General features: G+C 35.7%; 2 protein-coding genes and 1 pseudogene across 2 annotated transcripts; 2 read left to right on the plus strand and 1 right to left on the minus strand.

The window, feature by feature from the left end:
• Positions 1–311: 311 nt before the first annotated feature.
• Positions 312–3,042, minus strand: LOC134265066 (putative nuclease HARBI1; annotated as a pseudogene).
• A 2,873-nt stretch (positions 3,043–5,915) lies between these two features.
• LOC134265067 (ficolin-1-like) lies at positions 5,916–6,929 on the plus strand. The gene is made up of 2 exons (XM_062747308.1): positions 5,916–6,054; positions 6,673–6,929. Exons 1-2 carry the CDS (start codon positions 5,916–5,918, stop codon positions 6,927–6,929), a joined length of 396 nt encoding a protein of 131 aa, XP_062603292.1.
• A 747-nt stretch (positions 6,930–7,676) lies between these two features.
• LOC134265068 (uncharacterized protein K02A2.6-like) lies at positions 7,677–9,632 on the plus strand. The gene is made up of 2 exons (XM_062747309.1): positions 7,677–8,485; positions 8,675–9,632. The coding sequence occupies exons 1-2, from the start codon at positions 7,677–7,679 to the stop codon at positions 9,630–9,632; spliced, it is 1,767 nt and encodes a 588-aa protein (XP_062603293.1).
• The last annotated feature ends 10,351 nt before the right edge of the window (positions 9,633–19,983 follow it).

Here is a 19,983-nt window from a genome sequence, read left to right on the forward strand (position 1 = left end):
TTTTTTTTTTTTAGACAGCACTGTTAGCCCAAAATTAAAGTCGTGATGCCAGTTGTTGTCTCAAGTCTCTTGCTGTCTGTGGGACTGCTCCATGGTAGATAGCACTATTCTGTTGGTTTGCTACAGCACCACCTTGTCGCAAAGGCATCTTCGCATCAATTGCCTTATTATGCAATTTAATGCAGGTCTCTATTACTAATGAGCATTTTGCTGGTTTAAAAAGGAAAAGTATCCTCCGCTGCTGTGTAAACACCTTTAAAAAGATGGAAACTTTATAAGTAAGAGTACTTCACCTATAAACATGAAAGGTATCATTCATTTATGCACTCATGTTTATGCAAATGATTAACTAACCTGAATCTTGCCTTCAGGACACCAAATGAACGCTCCACCACATTCCTCGTCTTACAATGGGCCTCATTATAGCGCTCCTCAGGCAGACGTTGCAGGGTTCCCACGGGTCATCAGGTTATCCTTAAGAGGATAACCCGAATCCCCAGTAACCATCCCCTCTGGTAAATTTTAATATCCCAGGAACACTTGAATTCTGAAATGTAGGTATCATGTGTGCTTCCTGGGAACCTACAGTTGATGTTAATGAATCTACAAATACAAAATATATCATATAAACAAAGAGGATAATGACTCGGAGTTGAACTTTCCAAGCCCTTTATCGGAAAAGTTTTGAATTATTTTAGATTGAGATTCTGATATGCCCATGAGTATAATTTGAAAAGACGGTCTTTTTGTCCGTGCTGACTGCCTTAAGTCCTCTGGAAGAAATAAATGTACCTCATCTTTGCATTCACTACTCCTTGTATATTTAAGGCAGGGGAGTTCTTCCTGCATACAAAGATAGGCTCATCCTCTCCACTCATTCCACGTATAGGAATGAGTGTACCGTCTATGGCACCCACAACATTCGGAAATCTTGCGATCCCATAGAATTCCTCCTTCATCCTAATTAATATCTGTGCGTTACTTGGAAAGATGATGTTGTCCAACAGATTTAAAGCTCTGCACACTCGAGGGAGGAATACGCTGAGTGAAGATTTTGAAATCCCATGTATATCTCCCACTTCTGAGAAGAAATCTCCCTTAGCTAGGTATCGCAGTGTGCACAAAACCTGTTTTTTTTAAACAAGAAACACAGTGATAGATTTAAATAACGATACTCTGTATGCATAAGGAAATATAGGACGATTTTCACCTTAGGTTGGACTTTCAGTAGGGCGTGGCATTCTGGGCGCTACGTAATTGCAAATATATACTAGTAGATTTTCATTGGTTAAGAAATTAATAACATCAGGAACTTTAAATTGTTAATGACAACGATGAGACGACTTATGCCCCACCCCTGTGCTGTGAGAGAACTTTTAATTGGCTATTTACTACACCAGTTGACATTCGGCGAATTTCTATCCCATGTACATGTTTATTAATAGGAAAGGAAAGCTGTGTAAATTTCAGAAGCTGGTTAGGTAACGTAGAGAATGGCATGCCTAACTGAAAGTCCGAATAATGGTCCTATGTACAAGTATTTAATCAACGTTTTACATAAGAATACAATTTAAATCTGAAATCTTCTCCAGAACAGAAAAAATATATTTTATGATAATGACATGTAAGCATCCGCATGTAGTGAAGAATCGATTTTATGTTTGAATCATAAACCAGGGGGTGGGGGTGGGAGATCACCTTTTCCCAAAGTAATATATGTATGTATCTAAGAAAATAATCTTTAAAGCAATATGAGCTGCAACTGAGATCTCAGATAATTTTGTTGCAAAATTGTAAATAAGTATTTAAATGACAGAAAAATACAAAAACAATGTAATTAAACGTCTGTTGTTTATATTTGAATGCGATGGAAAAACTATTTATGAGCTTTGATTTAATCACAATTACATTATTGTCGTCCTGTACAATTATGATTTCTTATATAAAATTGTATATTGGACTGTATATATGGAAGTCTCTTTTCTGCATTAAAATAGTCAAATTGATCTAAAAGGTTTAAGTTACATACAAATTTATCACAACACATTTGAACAGCAATATAAGACTTACAAAAATGCATCTCATATAGCTTTTTTTTCTTTTCAAGAACGACAAATTAAGTTCCGTCCACATGTATGCTCTATTGATATGAGCCAGTGGGCATTCTCAAGTAGTATAAAATCCACCCCCACCCCCAGTAAACTATTCAATACTTAGCTGATTTGTGTTTTTACTTAGCCATGTGACAAGTGAGTGATGTGGCCAATAGACCTCTTGTTTAGTTGATTGATAGAAGTTGAAATTAGAAAATTTCCATTTCTAATGCACATACTGAAATTATATATTGTTACTAATGATAATACTTTCCTAATAATATTGTGTTTATAAAGAAACAAAATATAAATCATTTAAAAATCATTTTACACTACATTAAAACAAAACCAATATTTTTTTCTGAGTGAAAGGATTTTTTTTTTTTTGTATTTCATATTTCACCATTTTAACATCTACAAGTATGTGATTTTTTTATTAATCTTAGAATTATACTATTTTTTGGTTCCTAATTTCATTTTTTTTTTAATTGTTATAATGCCGTGTCTAGAAAATTTTATACATTGTCAACAGATACTGTCGAACTTTCTCTCCGAAAGTACGAATGATTTCATGAACGGGTGCATATTTTTTTCTTATTAGACAATATTTCATCAAATTCCATATTGTTTATATTAGCGATGGAAGTACCTGCAGCTGTGTAGGAATTGAGTGGGACCTATTCGTTACGGGTCCTAAATGGGCATCAACACCATCAATCAATTCTAATAAAACTCTCCTAGGAAATCTGTATCTAGAAATAAGGTCGACATCGTCCAACATGTCTAGGGGTTGACCTCTGTCGCGAAATACACCTTCTCTCCGAAGTGCTCGTCGAAGAAATAAGGCTGACGCCATTTTTGTAAAGCTACGTGCCTCTCTACGGTTGCTATAGGGCACCCGTAGATTTTCACGTAAATCTACGCCTTAACGTAAGATACGATCTTTTGTAAAACGCAAAATCGGCATAAGTTACGGATACGTCTACGTTTACGTCTACGTTTTGACTTACGACCTTTAGTAAAACTGGCTACAGATTCCGAAGGTCGAGAGTTCAACCCAGGGCTGGGGCGGAAGTGGGTATCCATGTAAAAGTGAATTTCTTTGTGCTTTATATATATATATATAATTTTCATATATATATATATATATATATATATATATATATACATTTTTTTTTTTTTTTTTTTTTAAGTAAAAATCCAAAAATATCACAAAACATTTACTGCAAGCGCTTTCGCCATGTTCGGCTCTTCAGGCAATTATACAAATGTCAGGTAGGTTACCTGGTAACGTCAAAAGCATAAAGTTCATTGTGACGTCATAATAGATGTAGGTAGCGTTAATTTGGCGTAATGGTTAATGTACAAATCTTGCACTAACTTTCACACATTATACAAATGAAATTTCAAAATATAAAATGTATAGTATCGTTTGCCGTTTTAAGATTAAGTTTGGGTTTAAAGAGGTTGATAAAATAGTCTTCTTTTGCCAAACGTAAATTTTCGTTTTCATTTGGAAGTTTATAAAAAGGGAAAATCTTAAATATTCCTTTGCCACATTTTGCGAAATGTTCTCAACACGGTGTATTACGCACACATGGGTCTTTAATTTGCTGTTTGTGTACACGAACCATGGCATTAAATTTTCCCGTTTGTCCAATATAATATTCTTTACACGTCGGACAGATGGCACAGTAGATGACGTTTTCCGATTTACAGTTCATAGATGAGTTGGTTCAAATTTCCATTCCTGATTTAAGTTGGATTTTATTCACCTCTTCTAAATATGTACACGTTCCGCATCTCGGATCTCCGCTTTTTTTAATGGTTGGAATTTCCTCCTGTGTAGTAAAACGGGCCTTGGTCAACAGTTTTTTAAGATTTGGTGCTTGTCGTTGTTTTAAATATGCCAAAAACTGTACCGATTCTTCATTTGTTTTGAAATTATATGTATATAGTACAAATACTTGTTTCTCTGAAATTCATAATTTATTAACATTCATGTGCAAAATTACATAATGTTATTGTTAGCTATTCAAGCTATAAAGATTGCTGTTTGCTTGAAAAAACATTTTAATTTGATAAAAAAGTGAAATAATCTAAAAAATAGTTTTCAATTTTTAATTTCAGATCCTATAGAGATTAGAGAACTATATGCGGTATATAGCATATTTTAGCCCTTACCAAATGGGGACAATTTCATGGAGTATGCTAAATAGTCTGGTCTAGATTTTTTTAAAAGAAGGCTAGATATAACTTCTAACGGCAAAGCATGATTTATTGGTCTCAGCATAGTTTTTTAACCTATTTCGAGTATGCTGAATCCGCCAAATATGCTGGCCTTCATGAAAATGAAGTTTAAAAAAGTCACAATGGCGAACATCTAATTTTTCTAATTTTCTCTTAATGTCGTTCAAAAAGGAGAAATAATGTGTGAATATCTCACAGAGTGTAATGCAACTATGAAAATAATAAAAGATTGTTAATACTTTTATTTTAACTCAGAAAAATTAGTCATTTCTACTTTAAATTCGAAATTTCTCTGATTTATTTATCGATTTTTTTATATTCTGTTTTGTTTTTTCTATAAATCAGACAACTAAAATTGTATAAATTGTATGAGAAATATAAATCAACAAAACATAAGGAAAAACAAAATTACAAAAATCAGCACTATCACATATGCTGGCTTTTACCATTTTGCTTTTCCTAATCCAGGATCATGAAACATCTTAAGCTTACGTCAAATTCTTTATTGTTATTTAAATGTTGTAGAAGTCAGCAGACCATAATTAAAATATTTTTCATTACTATTTCGCGGACGCATGTTGTTTTCTGCAAATTTAGAAATAAATCCATAATAAATAAATATTTTATATTTATAGGCGATTGAAAATTCAACTTAAGTCTAAGTTTGTTTCATTAACCCGAGGCCTTGCTCGGTATATTTTTCTGAAGTTAATTATACAATTTTAGTACAAATGTAACATGCTTTTAAATTTGCTTTCACCTGTAACTCATTACAAAGAGTGATTTGTCCATTTCTTGACATTTAAAACTATTATTTGTTAGGTCTATTTCACTTTCCAGTTTTAAGGAGAAAAGATTTATCCACTTCTCTAAACTTGTGACATGATATTAAGTCTCCTTCCAAGAAAAAAAAAAGTTTGTATCATCTGTCCTTAAACAGGAAAAAACATTTTCATTGTAGCATTGAACATAATACCTATTGGCCACATCGCTCAACTGAGCACTGCTTGTGGTGAGAAAAGCAAAAAAAATAATCCAGCATTGAAAAGCGTAAATGCATAAGGGGTCCCAATCTAATCCTAAATGGAGGTAGGAGGGATATGATTTTGAATGCATTGAATCTTTATTAAGGATGCTTGCATATTCATTGACTGACTGTGGCTTTTTCTTCCATACGTTTGAAGTTTAATATGGGCCCTAACCTACCCCATGGGTCATGTTTTGAACAAATTTGAATCTACACTACATAAGGATGCTTCCATTTAGATATGACTAGAGATGGCTGTGTTGTTCTTGAGGGAAAAATAAAAGAATTTTTTTTTAATATTCCTTTATAAATCTTTGATCGACTGAATTTGACTCAATGGTTTCAGAGATAAATTGGATGTCCATGATGGTAAGAATTCTTATCATCAAAGCAAAAATGAAACAAAAATAGCAGATACACTTTAAATATTTTATCAGAAAAACCAGACAAGAATCCCTACTTAAAATAGATCTATTCAAGAAAGTTGATCAAGCGATGCCCTTCACTATTTTATTTTAGGAAATGACGTCATTCATCAATTAACCATGAACAGACCGTCTCTATATGTGTCCATTACTCTGACCAATGGCACCACTCTATACCAACAGTACGGTGAATTCTCTGTAAACAACGAGACAGATAACTACAGACTTTACCTGAAAGGACCGACGGAGGGGACCTTAGGTTGGTTGTGAGACAACTTAGTTGGATGAATATATAATTTTCATAGATTTGTAAAATATTAACGATATCAAAAACGCTAGCAATAAATACGTTTGTTGGTGATAGAAGGTCTAATAATGTCATGGATTCAATATCTGGAAATAGATAAGATCACAATCCCTAATAATTATGTTTATGAGGAGACCTTTTTCCTACCTTAACTTTATTCAGAATTTATTTCATCTGTAAATACCTGTAATAATTTTTTTTAAAAATATGTAATGGTTCCTTTTATGATGGATAAGTAAAAAATATGCAAGTAATAAATTAAATATCTCGAACGCATTTCGTGCGAAAGTATTATATCCAATATTATAGTTTAGGGCAGTCTACATAATGGGTAATCATGTAGTGTATTTGTATCGAGTGAATTTAAATCGGTTAGGTAGCCATGTTATCCAACATTTACCCATTTGTGAAGATGAGAGTTACATTGGATAAATTTTCAATCAAATCACCTATCGATTAACTAACACAATGATATTTTGTAAGAAGGAATGATATCTCCTTGCCGACATTTATGGGGTCATATTCCTAATATTCATATTTCTTTAATTTTCATTTTCTTAACATACACAGGTGACAGTATGTTAGATACTGGTAATTCTTGGGTTGATCAGTCTGGGATGTACTTCTCCACCAGAGACAGGGATAATGACATGTGGAGTGATAATAACTGTGCTGCTTACTGGAGAGGAGGCTGGTGGTTCAACATGTGTTACCGAGCCTTCCTTAACGGTCCCTGGTCCCCGGAGTCCTGGGTCTGGCCATGGTATCCTACAGTGGTAGATGGTCAAGAGATAAAAGACACTGTTATGATGATAAAGGCTCACTAATACTATTCAGTGTTGTATTTCTTCACAACAAACACAAACACTGTAAAGCTTTTGGCAGATGATTGGTTTGGTACCATATACAGGACAACTTGTCTTATCCGGATCTTGTTCAAAATTGGCCGGACTAGATATTATTCCAATTAAAACAACATTTTTAAAAGAATCATATTTACGAAAATGAATTTAAATATCGCCTAGTTTAAGACTAGATGTATATGCATTATAACATAAGATTAGGCATGATTTACTACAGTTAGTTTTGTAAGTGAAGGGAAGTTGCATGAAGAGTAGTGCTTTACTTTTTGTGTTTTACAGACCCTAAACCGTGCTACTACACCACTTGCACGGTACGGTTCGGTAAGCTTTGCGAACGGAACGGTTCGCTTTGTGAACGGTACGGTACGCTTTGTGCACGGAACGGTTCGCTTTGTGCACGGAACGGTACGCTTTGTGCACGGAACGGTACGCTTTGTGGACGGTACGGTCCGCTTTATGCACGGAACGGTACGCTTTGTGGACGGTGTAATGTTATTATAATACGAATGTGAAAAAGTACGAACTAAATGATGTACGAGTTACTTTTATGTGTGTCGTTGAATAAACGTTTCCTGTTTTGTACACACGTGTTGTCAGTTGTGAATCCGCATATCCAGCCTAGGGAACCCACATTATAAGACTAATACAAAAACAATACATGGTGTCAGAAGTGGCGGATAGTTCCACCTTCACAAGTAAGACACGGCTATCATGGAATTATGCGGCATTCCCCCACCGATCATGGACTGGTCTAGTTCGAATTTGCGTGAAGCCTGGAAAAAGTTTGAACAACATGTGAAGCTGATTTTCGCAGGCCCATTGAAAGAAAAGAATGAAGAAGAACAAGTCTCATACCTTTTATTGTGGATTGGCGAGAAAGGTCGTGATATTTACAACACTTTTCCAGCATTTTCGAACGACGACATGAAGAAACTACAACCACACTATGATAGATTCCTCAGGTACGTTCAACCCAAGTTAAACCCAATCTTCGCCAGATACAAGTTTAACAATGAAGTACAGGGAACAAACACGTTTGATCAGTTTGTGACTAAACTAAAACTATTAGCAAGGGACTGCAACTTTAGTGACGCAGAGGAAATGATAAGAGATAGAATCGTGTTTGGGATACAATCAGAAAAAATTCGGGAAAAACTTATTAACGTTGGCGAGGCACTCACCCTAGATAAGGCTGTACAGATAGCTCAGGCATACGAGTACTCTCAGGAACAGCTCAAACTCATGGGACAGCAATCGGTACACATACAAGCATTGTCCAAGTCTACACCCCATACACACTCACCTGCAGAGAGAGGAGCGGTAGGAGACCACCCCACCAGACGAAGACGCGATCCACTCTGCCAAAGACTCCGACAAAGTTTCCGTCTACCCCGAAGACGAAGCCATGCGAAAAGTGCGGAAAGCGACATGGAACTCAGGATACTTGTCCGGCACAAGGTCAGAGGTGCAACAATTGCCACAAGTGGAACCACTTCGCCAGTGTGTGTCGTTCGCGATCCGTAAATGACATTAACCATGTGAACTCGAGTGACTGTCTGCAGAAGCCCAGTGAAATGAACAATGTTAATCGTGAAAGTGACAATACTTATACACAGAGATCTGTTGACATTAATCATGATACATGTAATGTGATTGGCAAACTTGTTTCATGAGTCAGATTCAGATTTTAACATTGACAATGTTGATAGCAATGTTGAGCATTATCAAGCATTTATTAACATTAAGCTAGGCCCAAACCACAAAGAGGTTAGGTTCAAAGTAGATACAGGGTCTCAAGTCAATATTTTGCCGGAATCTTTGTACATTGATTTAGCCCCCTATCACACATTAGGCAAATCTAAGATTAAGCTTTTTGCTTATAATGGCCACTCTGTACACCCCATAGGCTATTCTGTTATTCAAAGCAACCTTAAGGGTAAGGACTATAGCATTGAGTATCAGGTCGTACAGACACATTCGCATCCAATTCTAGGTTTACGAGCATGCTTAGATTTAGGCATAGTTCACCTCACTTACTCTATTGTTAAGGTTATGCCCTTCAGTAAGAGTCATGTGCTTAGTCAGTACTCAGATGTATTTCATGGCATTGGTCTGTTTGCAGGAGAATGTACTTTTCAGGTTGATCCCAATGTTAGACCGGTTGTCAACCCCCCGCGCAAGGTGCCTGTAGCCCTACGCGACAAGCTAAAAGTAGAGTTAGACAGAATGGAGTCAGCGCAAATCATCACCAAGGTGACAGAACCAACAGCATGGGTGAACTCATTAGTCGTTACTACAAAGCCAGCATCAGGAAAGCTTAGAGTATGTTTGGATCCCATGGAACTCAACAAAGCCATTATGAGACCACACTACCCTATGAGGACCTTGGATGATATCCTTCCTCAAGTCTCAGGTGCCAAGTACTTTTCCAAGCTAGATGCCAGCTCTGGTTACTGGACTGTTGGACTTTCACGTGAATCATCACTGCTCACTACATTCAATACTCCATTCGGGAGATATCGCTACCTGCGTTTACCATTTGGCTTGAAGAACTCACAAGACATCTTCCAGCAGAAGATAGACCAATGCTTCGAAGGAATGTCCGGCGTTGCTGCCATTGTTGATGACATATTGGTTTACGGGCAGGACCCCACAGGAGCACAATGACAACCTCATCAAGGTGTTAGATAAATGCAGGAGTGTGGGCATCAAGATGAACAAGGAGAAGTTACAAGTGGGAGTTCAGGAAGTTGAGTATTTTGGCCACATCCTCTCAGCAGATGGATTGAAGCCAGATCCCTCTAAGGTAGCTGCTATCAAGGATATGGAGCCTCCTTCCAATAAGTCAGAGCTTCAGACTATCATGGGTATGATCACTTACCTCTCAAAGTTTGCACCAAATCTTGCTAACATCACCAGCCCGTTACGTCAGCTGCTGCTGAAAGACTCGGAATTTATATGGGATACACCACAGGCCCAGGCATTCCAGAAGGTCAAGGACCTTATAACCAGAACACCTGGACCTCTGCTTACATACTTTGACCCGGGAAAACCAGTAGTGTTGGAGACTGACGCACACATCTCAGTTTGGGCTCGGAGCAACACTTTTGCAGGATGGCAAACCAGTTGCATTTGCTTCAAAGTCACTAACCCAAGCGGAAATCAAGTACGCCCAGATAGAAAAAGAGATGTTGTCTCCTATTTGGCTGCAAGAAATTTCACCAGTACCTATATGCTAGGGAAGTCCAGGTCCATGCAGACCACAAACCCCTAGTTGCCATTCACGCAAAGCCACTCGCACAGGCTCCAGCGAGGCTACAAAGGATGCTTTTGCAACTGCAGGCTTATGATCTGAAGTTGACGCACATCCCAGGCAAGGACATACCTATTGCTGATACACTTTCACGCAAGTTTTTGCCAGATACTTACCCACAGCTAACAGCAGGATGGACTTACATGTGCACACAGTTATGTCCAGTACAAGGATGAGTGATAGAAGATTAGAGGAAGTCAGATTAGCAACCCAAGCTGACCCACAGATGAAGATACTTATGAACATTATACATGATGGTTGGCCCAGAAACGCAAGAAATGTCCATCCCAAGCACTAGAGTATTGGAACCACAGGGATGAGTTGACAGAGATAGATGGCATTATATTTAAGGGTCACAAGATAATCATACCAAGAGACTTAAGACGCAGATGATGGAAGCTGTACCATAGGTCACATGGGTGTGGAAAAATGCTTAAGGAGAGCTAGAGACATTATATTTTGGCCCAGGATGTCAGCAGACATCACAAACATGGTTCTGGAATGTGGAGTTTGCTTAGAGAGAAGAAACTCGAACTCCAATGAGCCACCGATCAATCATGATATTCCAAGAGTACCCATCAGACAACATAGCTACAGATTTGTTCACATGGAACAACCAGGAGGACCTGTTGGTAGTTGATTACTACAGTAGATACTTTGAAGTAGAGAAACTACGAGACAACCAGTCAAGCTGTTATAGAGAAAATGAAGAAGATGTTTAGTAGGCTTGGTATTCCACGAAAAGTCGTATCGGATAATGGTCCACAATACGCAAGCCAAGATTTCTCCACATTTGCTCAGGATTATGACTTTAACCATGTCACTTCCAGTTCCCAAAATATCCACAGTCCAATGGACTAGCGGAAAAGACAGTACAGATTGCCAAAAGAATTTTGGACAAGAGCAAGGCAGATGGGGAATAACCTAGGGGCTACCCCCAGTACAGGACAACACCTTTGAGCCTTTGGCTACTCCCCCCCAACTATTGATGAGTCGCAAGTTGAGGTCCATACTTCCAGTAGTTCCAGATGAGCTGAAACCAAAGGTTCCCGTCAGAGTCAAGGAATTGATGGTAGCAAAAGAGAGAAACAGAAAGGATACTATGATCGCAGTGCTAAGCCTTTACCACCGCTTTCAGTAGGAGACAGTATAAAATTTCCCAAAAAGGGAAACTATGGAAACAAGGAATAGTCACCAAAGAAGAAGGAGACAGATCATACACAGTTAAAAGCACTGAGGGAGCAGTATACCGGAGAAATAGACGACACCTGATCAAGTCAAAAGAAAAGTTCGAGCCTGATGTATCAGATTCCAATATCGTCAATTTCGCAGAACCTTCTGCCTCACCTCCCATTCCAACTACAGCAACTAGTCTTCCGAATCCTGTTGAACCAATCTCCGAACCAGCTACTGAGGCTAAGCATGACTCCCCTGCTACATGTAATCCCACTCCTTATATTTCTCGTTATGGTAGGATTGTTAAGCCCAAAGTAATTGTGTCTATGTAGATGTTTAAGTAGGAGAATGGTCTTGTTAGGTCAAACATGTGTTTCAGATTTTGGTTTTTATTTTTTTGCATACATGTTATTCACTCAAAAGAAGGGAGATGTAATGTTATTATAATACGAATGTGTAAATGTACGAACTAAATGATGTACGAGTTACTTTTATGTGTGTCGTTGAATAAACGTTTCCTGTTTTGTACACACGTGTTGTCAGTTGTGAATCCGCATATCCAGCCAGGGAATCCACATTATAAGACTAATACAAAAACAATACAGACGGTACGGTTCGCTTCTTGCACGGAACGGTACGCTTTGTGGACGGTACGCTTTGGGAAACGGTATGCAAATGAAGTGGGCGGAGCCTGTTAGCTTTGGTCGTTGATTGGCTGCTAATTTTACAATTTTATTTCCGTTATTAAAGAATGTAATTTATTTATTATTCATATCAATTGAAGTATCGATGAGTTTCTATTTATTAGAGACGTTTAAATATTTTATTATATGTATGTTATTGTGTCGATCATAGTCTTGTATGCTATGTCTCGGTTTCAATTTTAAATATTAATTTACACTGCAGCAGTGATGGAGGAAATAAGAAAAAAATGAAAGGAAATAAACATCGTCCCACTGATCTTTTCCGCATTTGTAAATATTGATATATAGAAGGTAAATATTTCCGTGCGTAATTTTTTACGTATGCCGAGGCTGCGTTTTAAATAGAATAAATAAAAACATGTACATATAATTTTTTTTTTTCATTTTAAAATAAAGCTTTGACAGAACTGAATATATACTAAGTCTTGTTCTTTATATAATACTACACACGTATATAAATTATTTTTAATTGATTGATCTATAGAAAAAATATTTGCGCTAATATTTTTATTCTTAGTAGTAAGAAATGTACACTGTTTCTTTTTTTTAAATTGTAGATCTGTCGTTTAAACGTCTGCCTTAGAATAGAAATATCAGTAAACAAAAAACAAATTACATATTTACAGGGCATAGAAGACTTGTTTGTTTGTTTATTTTTCTTTTTTCTTATGTAAATCTTTAATTATTCTGAAAATCTTTGATTATTCTGAATTTAGATACGAAAATCGGCAGCAGAAACTCGGAATCAATAAAATGACTTCCGGGCGTTTTTTCTTGTAACAGAAAACATTTCTTTTCAGAAACTAGCATTATGTTTTCAAAAATCCTTTCAGTCTTAGTAATTATTTTAATAATTTTTTTCTTTATTTTAATAAGTAAATAAGTGTGTAAATACATGTACAATGATGTGAATGAGAGAGAGAGAGAGAGAGAGAGAGAGGCAACCCCTTGTTTCTTAATCTGTAAAAAGAAAATGCATTTATTCTCATTCTCCGTTTTATTTACATCGCCAAAGTCACATTTAATCTGTCTATGATGCTATTTAATTTCCCCAACTTTCGTTCAAACTCAACCTATTTACAACTATTGCGCAATGCATTCGTTCTCTGCACATGCACGAAATCCTTGTGCATCACTTGTCAGTCAAAATCGCATGACGCTAGGTGACCCTGAGAGTCTGTTTACGCGGAAAGAATTTCTCTTGTGATTTGAAACATTCTTATGGTCAGTTCACACCTGTTTAAAAAAACAGCCAGAGGGCCTGGGTGCCGTGTGTTTAACACACCTTTCAAATTATTTAGCTCTGACCACATCAAGTGTACATGCATTTTTTTAAAACTCACTCAAATGACATCCCGCGAAACTTATCTTCTAGGTTTCACCACAACACTGATCATAAATTTTCTTCCTAAAATATCCATTTCAGACGCAGTTAGATAAGCATGAATCCCTAAATTATCATTTTACTTTTTTAAAAAAATGTACAATAGCGTCACATAAATTCGCAGACTTTTGATGAGTTTTTTAGTAGCTAAATAGTATCGCCTTCTAGAAAGAGGGGGGGGGGGGGTTATCAAACATAATGTGGCTTGAAAGAGGATTGAGAAAAATCATTTTTTTTTTAATTTTCATTTTACTTTGTAAATTATCCTTTTCCAGACACAAATAAGCAGGTGTCCTGTAGGTTACCGGGTATGATTTTTTTTTTTTAAATTGACAACAACGTAACATTTTGCACACTTCTAAAGAACTTATAACCTGTTAATTCGTATCGTTTTCACGAAAGGGGATGGGGTACAGTGTAACAAACCTTATAATATCTATAATTTTTCGCAAATTGTTTTTTTTTTTTTTGGTATGCAGCTTGTAAGTTGATCACAATTTTATTAGTCAGATTATCATCTCTATCCGTTCAGTAGAAATCTTTCTGTTTACTGCATGTAATATTTTAATTCATATTTGACATAATTACCGATTTTCAGTGTAAGTCTAACTGCATTAATGATTCGCCGAGTAATTATCTAAACAAATTTAAAGTGCAAGTCTAATACGTTTTTTTTTACTCCAGACAGTTCATGTATGTTTTAAAATTCTTACAAAATTAATGATTAATTAGTAAAATCACGCATCTGATATGAACTACAGATTAATGCACACTTACGGCAAAAAGGATCACGTATCTGATTCAATAATTTAAATGGGCAAAATTAAAATATTAAGTAAAAAACCAGGGAATTAGTTTAAACATCTGTATAGTATAATTACGAATATTTAAGTACAACAAATATTTCAAAAAGAAGTTGATTTAATTTGCTCAAATAAAGAAAATGAAAATATTTATTATCAGATCCGTAATGGGGAACTGTGATACACCTTGTTACATGGTGTCCACGATCGCTGACATCAAGGATGCCGACATCGAGTTCGAGGTTCACGGTGCCACGTGTTTTGCGGGATAAACCCGTGGTCTGTACTGTACCTTTGATCACAAACACAACGAGTTGATCTAATTTATAGCATATAAGGAATCGTCTCAAACTCTGTCTAGTTGTTTTAAAGTTGTTTATTTCGAGTAGTTTCCTTTATTTTCACAGTTGAAAGCCCAGATACATGATACTTGATAATGGTGTTTCGAACAGCCAGACACAAACTCCCTCCTCCTTTCACGGGCGCTATTGCGAAAAATAAACCAAAAATGACTTATTTGGTCATTGCACAGTTCAAAAATTATTGGGGGCGTGGTTTGCACAATTAACCAAAGAACGGTACGGTTCGTTTCTTGCACGGAACGGTACGCTTTGTGGACGGTACGGTACGCTTTGTGCACGGAACGGTTCGCTTTGTGGACGGTACGGTACGCTTTGAGCACGGAACGGTTCGCTTTGTGGACGGTACGGTACGCTTTGTGAACGGTTCGCTTTGTGCACGAAACGGTTCGCTTTGTTCACGGTACGGTACGCTTTGTGCACGGAACGGTACGGTTCGTTTCTGAGGTGTAGTAGCACGGTTTAGGGTCTGTAAATAACTTTAAAAATTATTACATTTATGCAGAGGATAAATTACAGGTTTTCAATGTTGAAACGTAATAAGGTAGTGTATCTTTTGATAAAACCTTATAAAGCAAATTGTTATTCTTTTTAAAACTTGTTATCTTAATTGTATATTTGTATAAAATTGTTATTTAAAGGATCTCACATGATTTATAGTTGGATATGATTTTTATCCAACAAGTTGTGTGGGTTTTATCCCCCAGTCTTGGGGAGGGGATAAAACACACAACGAGTTAGATAAAAATCATATCCAACTACAAATCATGTGAGATTCTTTTTATTCCATGCTTTTTACACCACGAACTCTGTTTGACACTGTTTTTATATACGACTTCATTTCGTTTTACTTCATCACTCTATAAGCTAACGCAAAATCTATTGTGACGTCACAACTGTGTGATATGAAAACGATATCACATGAGCTATATCAACTGGATAAGGGGTTAAACATGGGATAAATTGGAATCCCATAGGTACAGTGTACCAATTGCGCTCTCTTATAAGCAGACCTATTTTTGTATTCATATGAAGCAAAATTTGTGCAAAATTGTATGCGTGGATCACTTGCTGTGGCCTTCAACTCAACATTTAGATACTAGTATATCGACGACGTATTGTAAACTAACAATGGTGATTTCCATTCCTACGTCGAAACGATATATCCTAGTGAGCTTGAGATTGAAGATACCACAGAGTCTGTCACGTCTGTTTCACACTTGAATATTTTACTTGAAAAAGTTCCTTGTTTGCTCTGCTCCTATTTGTTTTTTGTTTAACAGCATTTGATATAAAATACAGTGTTATTTCCATATCCTTCATTCAATCTATTATCTCTAAAAAGAACTTTGTAAAAACCTTTCCATAAAAATATGAATTTTAAATATACAATATTTTATACAAATATTTAGTACACCATGTACCTGCAAAAGGATCTAATTGACAAAATCGTGTGATTTTACTGATGTTACTGATAACATTGTAATGCAGCGAGTGATTCTGTTCTTATGAAGAGGCAATGTTTAAAAAAAGTGACGTTAGCCTAATTAATCGTATATTACTGATCTATTTTAATTGCCTAAATATATCATAGATTTGCGTAAAATCTTTGATATATTACATTTAAATTATGACTTCTTCTTACCATGCAAATATAAACTTTATAATTTTTTTTTTCAATATGTAATAATATGAATTATTGTGGGTTATGCTATTCAATTTATGTTTAGAACTTGTTTTCGTCTTGATAAGGCACCGGTCACGGTAGCTTTGTGGTAGAGCGTTCACTTCGTGATCGGGAGGCCCGTGTTCGATTTTCGTTCGCGGCGCCGAGTCATACCTAAGACGTAAACAAATATTTTATACATAGACAATATTACATACTAAAATCCATATCATATGTCATATCAGCCCGAGTGGCCCCATATCAGCCCGAGGGCCGGAGGCCCGAGGGCTGATATGGTCTTGAGGGCTGATGTGACATATAGGATTTTAGTATGTAGTATTCTATTTATCATATATTTAAAACACTTAATATGCAAGTTCACATATGGTCATTGATGAATATTTGTCGTTTGTGACATTTTCTCTAAAATCTAATAAAGCCTATTTTAGGTACCTGCAAAAAATGAAGACCATAAATGTCATTAAAGAAAGATTTATTATTAATATTAAAATAAAATCAAGTAAATTGACTTTTAAACGTTATATAAACGTTACTTCCGGTTTGATATGGATTTTCGGCCCGCCGGTCCGATACGTGATATGGATTTTCGGACCAGTCCGTGATACGAGGTATTGTGACGTCACTCGTATCACACCGTGCAGAATCGGTGTATTTATTACTAAGTATATGATAAAAATATTTAATACACAAAATGCCTACAAAAGGATCTAATGCACTAAATTATGTGATTACAACCGTGATGTTACTGATTACATTGTAATGCAGCGAATGATTCTATGTCATTATTAAGAGGCAATGTTTGAAAAAAAAAGTTAATGACGTTAACCTAATTAATCGTATATTACTGATCTATTTTAATTGCCTAAATATATCATAGATTTGCGTAAAATCTTAAAGTGACGAGACAAAGAGGCTACAAAAGTTGAAATCAAACAATTTATTTTATTTTTGCAGCTCTTAAACTAGTAAAATGTCAAATTAAGGATTTTTTTAATCTGGTCTGTAAATCATTAGACTTTGACGTTGGTATACTTTTTATACAGCGCCACTTGCTTCAAGAAATATGCCTAAGTGTTAAGTCTATGCTATAGCTAATACCATGTATAAAATTATATTCTTTTCAAAATCCAATCTTGCTACAACAATATTCCTACAAGTAAGAGCCTCGGTTAACGTCCCCTCGCTCCTTATATACCTCGGACTCTTACATCCGAAGGCCACTTTCTAACAAGCTCGTTCCGCCTGAGATTTCGGGCGGAACGTATTATACGTGAAATAAACTGTAAACAGATAATTTTCAGGTACCTACGTGTTTCAATGGGATATGAAAGTCATAAGAAATCATAAAATCTATTTCATTCAATGTGCATTATTGTTAATTAATGAAAATTGTCATTATTCCAATTTGTCACAAGAAGTTCTTTCAATTTAACTTCACATTAATCTTGCGGATTGCTTGTCAAAAACGAAATTTTCGTTGCGTTACACTAGTTTCGTTTCGTCTGATTTGAATTCCATTTCCGAATTTTAAACAGACGACTTGATTTTATTTCTGCTTCAATTTAAAAAAAATAATACATCTATTGCTAATACGAGAAGTTAACAGTGTTTTATGCGTAAGTTTTATCGTAAATATTGAGTATTTCTTTATTTCATACCATTCGTTTATATGCAATGTCTTATTTCTAAATACGAGGGCTGTTCAATTAATAATGTCCTGAACTGTATGACATACAATACAGATATCATATGACATTAAAATTGGCTTTCTCTCATAATTGAAATTTTAATATATTTATAACACTTCATGTGACCACTTTTCATTACATAGTTTCATTGTGGGAAGTGGGAAACTAGGGCTTTTCGAGACACTGCATTATAAATGTATGGTAAAGAATCGGTAAACTAGAGTGAAAATAAAAGCTTAAAAAAAGCTGCTGTAAATCTTGTTAAAAATCCCAAAGAAATATCCGATGAAATATGTGACATTTACAGCAACCAATGCCTGTTTTATAGACAAATGAGCATTTGGCTGCAATGATAAAAATTTTATTATACCTCATTATAAATATTCTACACAACGCGTTATCTGATTGGTCTAGCTTATCACGTGATCGGGCCGTAAAACTTCAAATTTCCCGTCGTCGGCACGCTTTTCAGCATATTCCACCTCTTCGGAGCACCTAGTGAATTTTCCCGCAATATGGTTCTCGTTCGTTGAACGAAAAATCCCGAGAATATTAGACGTCACAATAGCCTGGTTTACGTTACAAAACTGATGACAATTTGTTGACCAAAGGGTTTTATAGTAACTTTACTTTAACAATAAAAGTGAATTTGAGAGCGGTGCCGAATTTGAAAGTTTAGGTTTTGCTTGTTTCGGTATAATAAACAATTCATTGCATGAATGTTCGGAAACAAAGCCCTCGGGGAATATGATTTTTCTTGGCTGAATAAGTCTTCATATTTCCCTCACTATCATGCAATAAATGTATATTATCAAAAATGGGTACCGTCCTTGCCAACAAAAAATTATAACACTTATGTACTGTTTGACAAATTTCAACAAAAATACTTGATGATGTAGGATTGACTTTAAGACAAATAGCAAATTTGATAGACATCACATCGGGAGTAGTTTACACTGTTTTTATGAAAAGTTTGACGGTAAAAAAGCTTTGTGCTCAAAGGACACCCTATATTTTGAAAAATGAGTGAAAACGACAGCATGTGTACGAATGTCTTAACAATTATTTTAAAATATCAGTAATTATAGTTACATCTATCCATGTTTGTTTGATATTCAAACAGATAATGGAACTTAAATCTATTGCTTAAAATCCTCAAAATAAAATTTATCATAAGATGTACTGGATAAAAACAGCGAAGGTCTGACAAGAACAAAGAATTGCAAGAGCACAAAGACAGATTTATATGCAATGTTCTTAAATATTCGTGGCACTGTTGTTCAAATTCTATTTGGGGAGACAGTCTTATTTCTTGATGAGGCTAGATAACCTTTTTTTTTGCAAAAAAAATAAAAGTTTATTAGAGGAAGGACCCAGAAGCAGGAATTCACTACAGCATCAAATTTCTTCATGACAGCACCCTAAACCCACACCTCTAAGATTAAAGGGGTTTTCGGGATACACAGATAGTTAATATTTTTTTTACATTAACAAAATTCGCCAGATCTTTGACCTTTTGACTTATTTCTATTTCCAAACTTGAAAAAAAAACACCTTTGATAAGGAAGAAACAAGTTCAGGAAATCATTGGATCTGCCATTTTCCAGTATACCAAGGGTCAAACCCAAAAATGAGTTCTAAAATCAATCAGAAATTGGATAAAAAAGGTTACGGACATGTGTTGTAATTAAAAGAGACTAATAAGTTAAATAATGAAGACAAAATCATTGAAAAGCGTCTTTTGTTTCTTTCCAAGCACCGAGGACATTATTTATTGAACAGCCCTCGTAAAATAGTTTATTTCCACTTGGGGTTTCAGCGCGAGAATTTTTAACAATGGATGCTAGAGGTTATGCGGCGCCAAATCAAAAGTATCTCTCCATGAACCTCTGGCATGCTGGTGT

This window comes from Saccostrea cucullata, unplaced genomic scaffold (assembly GCF_032062105.1).
Source record: "Saccostrea cucullata isolate Sc308-1 unplaced genomic scaffold, CSIRO_AGI_Scuc_v1 ctg18687, whole genome shotgun sequence".
NCBI lineage: Eukaryota > Metazoa > Mollusca > Bivalvia > Ostreida > Ostreidae > Saccostrea > Saccostrea cuccullata.

Bases quoted from the DNA above. Each gene is read 5' to 3' on its own strand.
- LOC134265067 (XM_062747308.1), top strand. From the start codon at position 5,916: ATGAACAGACCGTCTCTATATGTGTCCATTACTCTGACCAATGGCACC. The intron at 6,055-6,672 runs GTTGGTTGTGAG...TAACATACACAG, and splicing joins ACCGACGGAGGGGACCTTAG to GTGACAGTATGTTAGATACT.
- LOC134265068 (XM_062747309.1), top strand. From the start codon at position 7,677: ATGGAATTATGCGGCATTCCCCCACCGATCATGGACTGGTCTAGTTCG. The intron at 8,486-8,674 runs GTAAATGACATT...CAATGTTGATAG, and splicing joins GTGTGTGTCGTTCGCGATCC to CAATGTTGAGCATTATCAAG.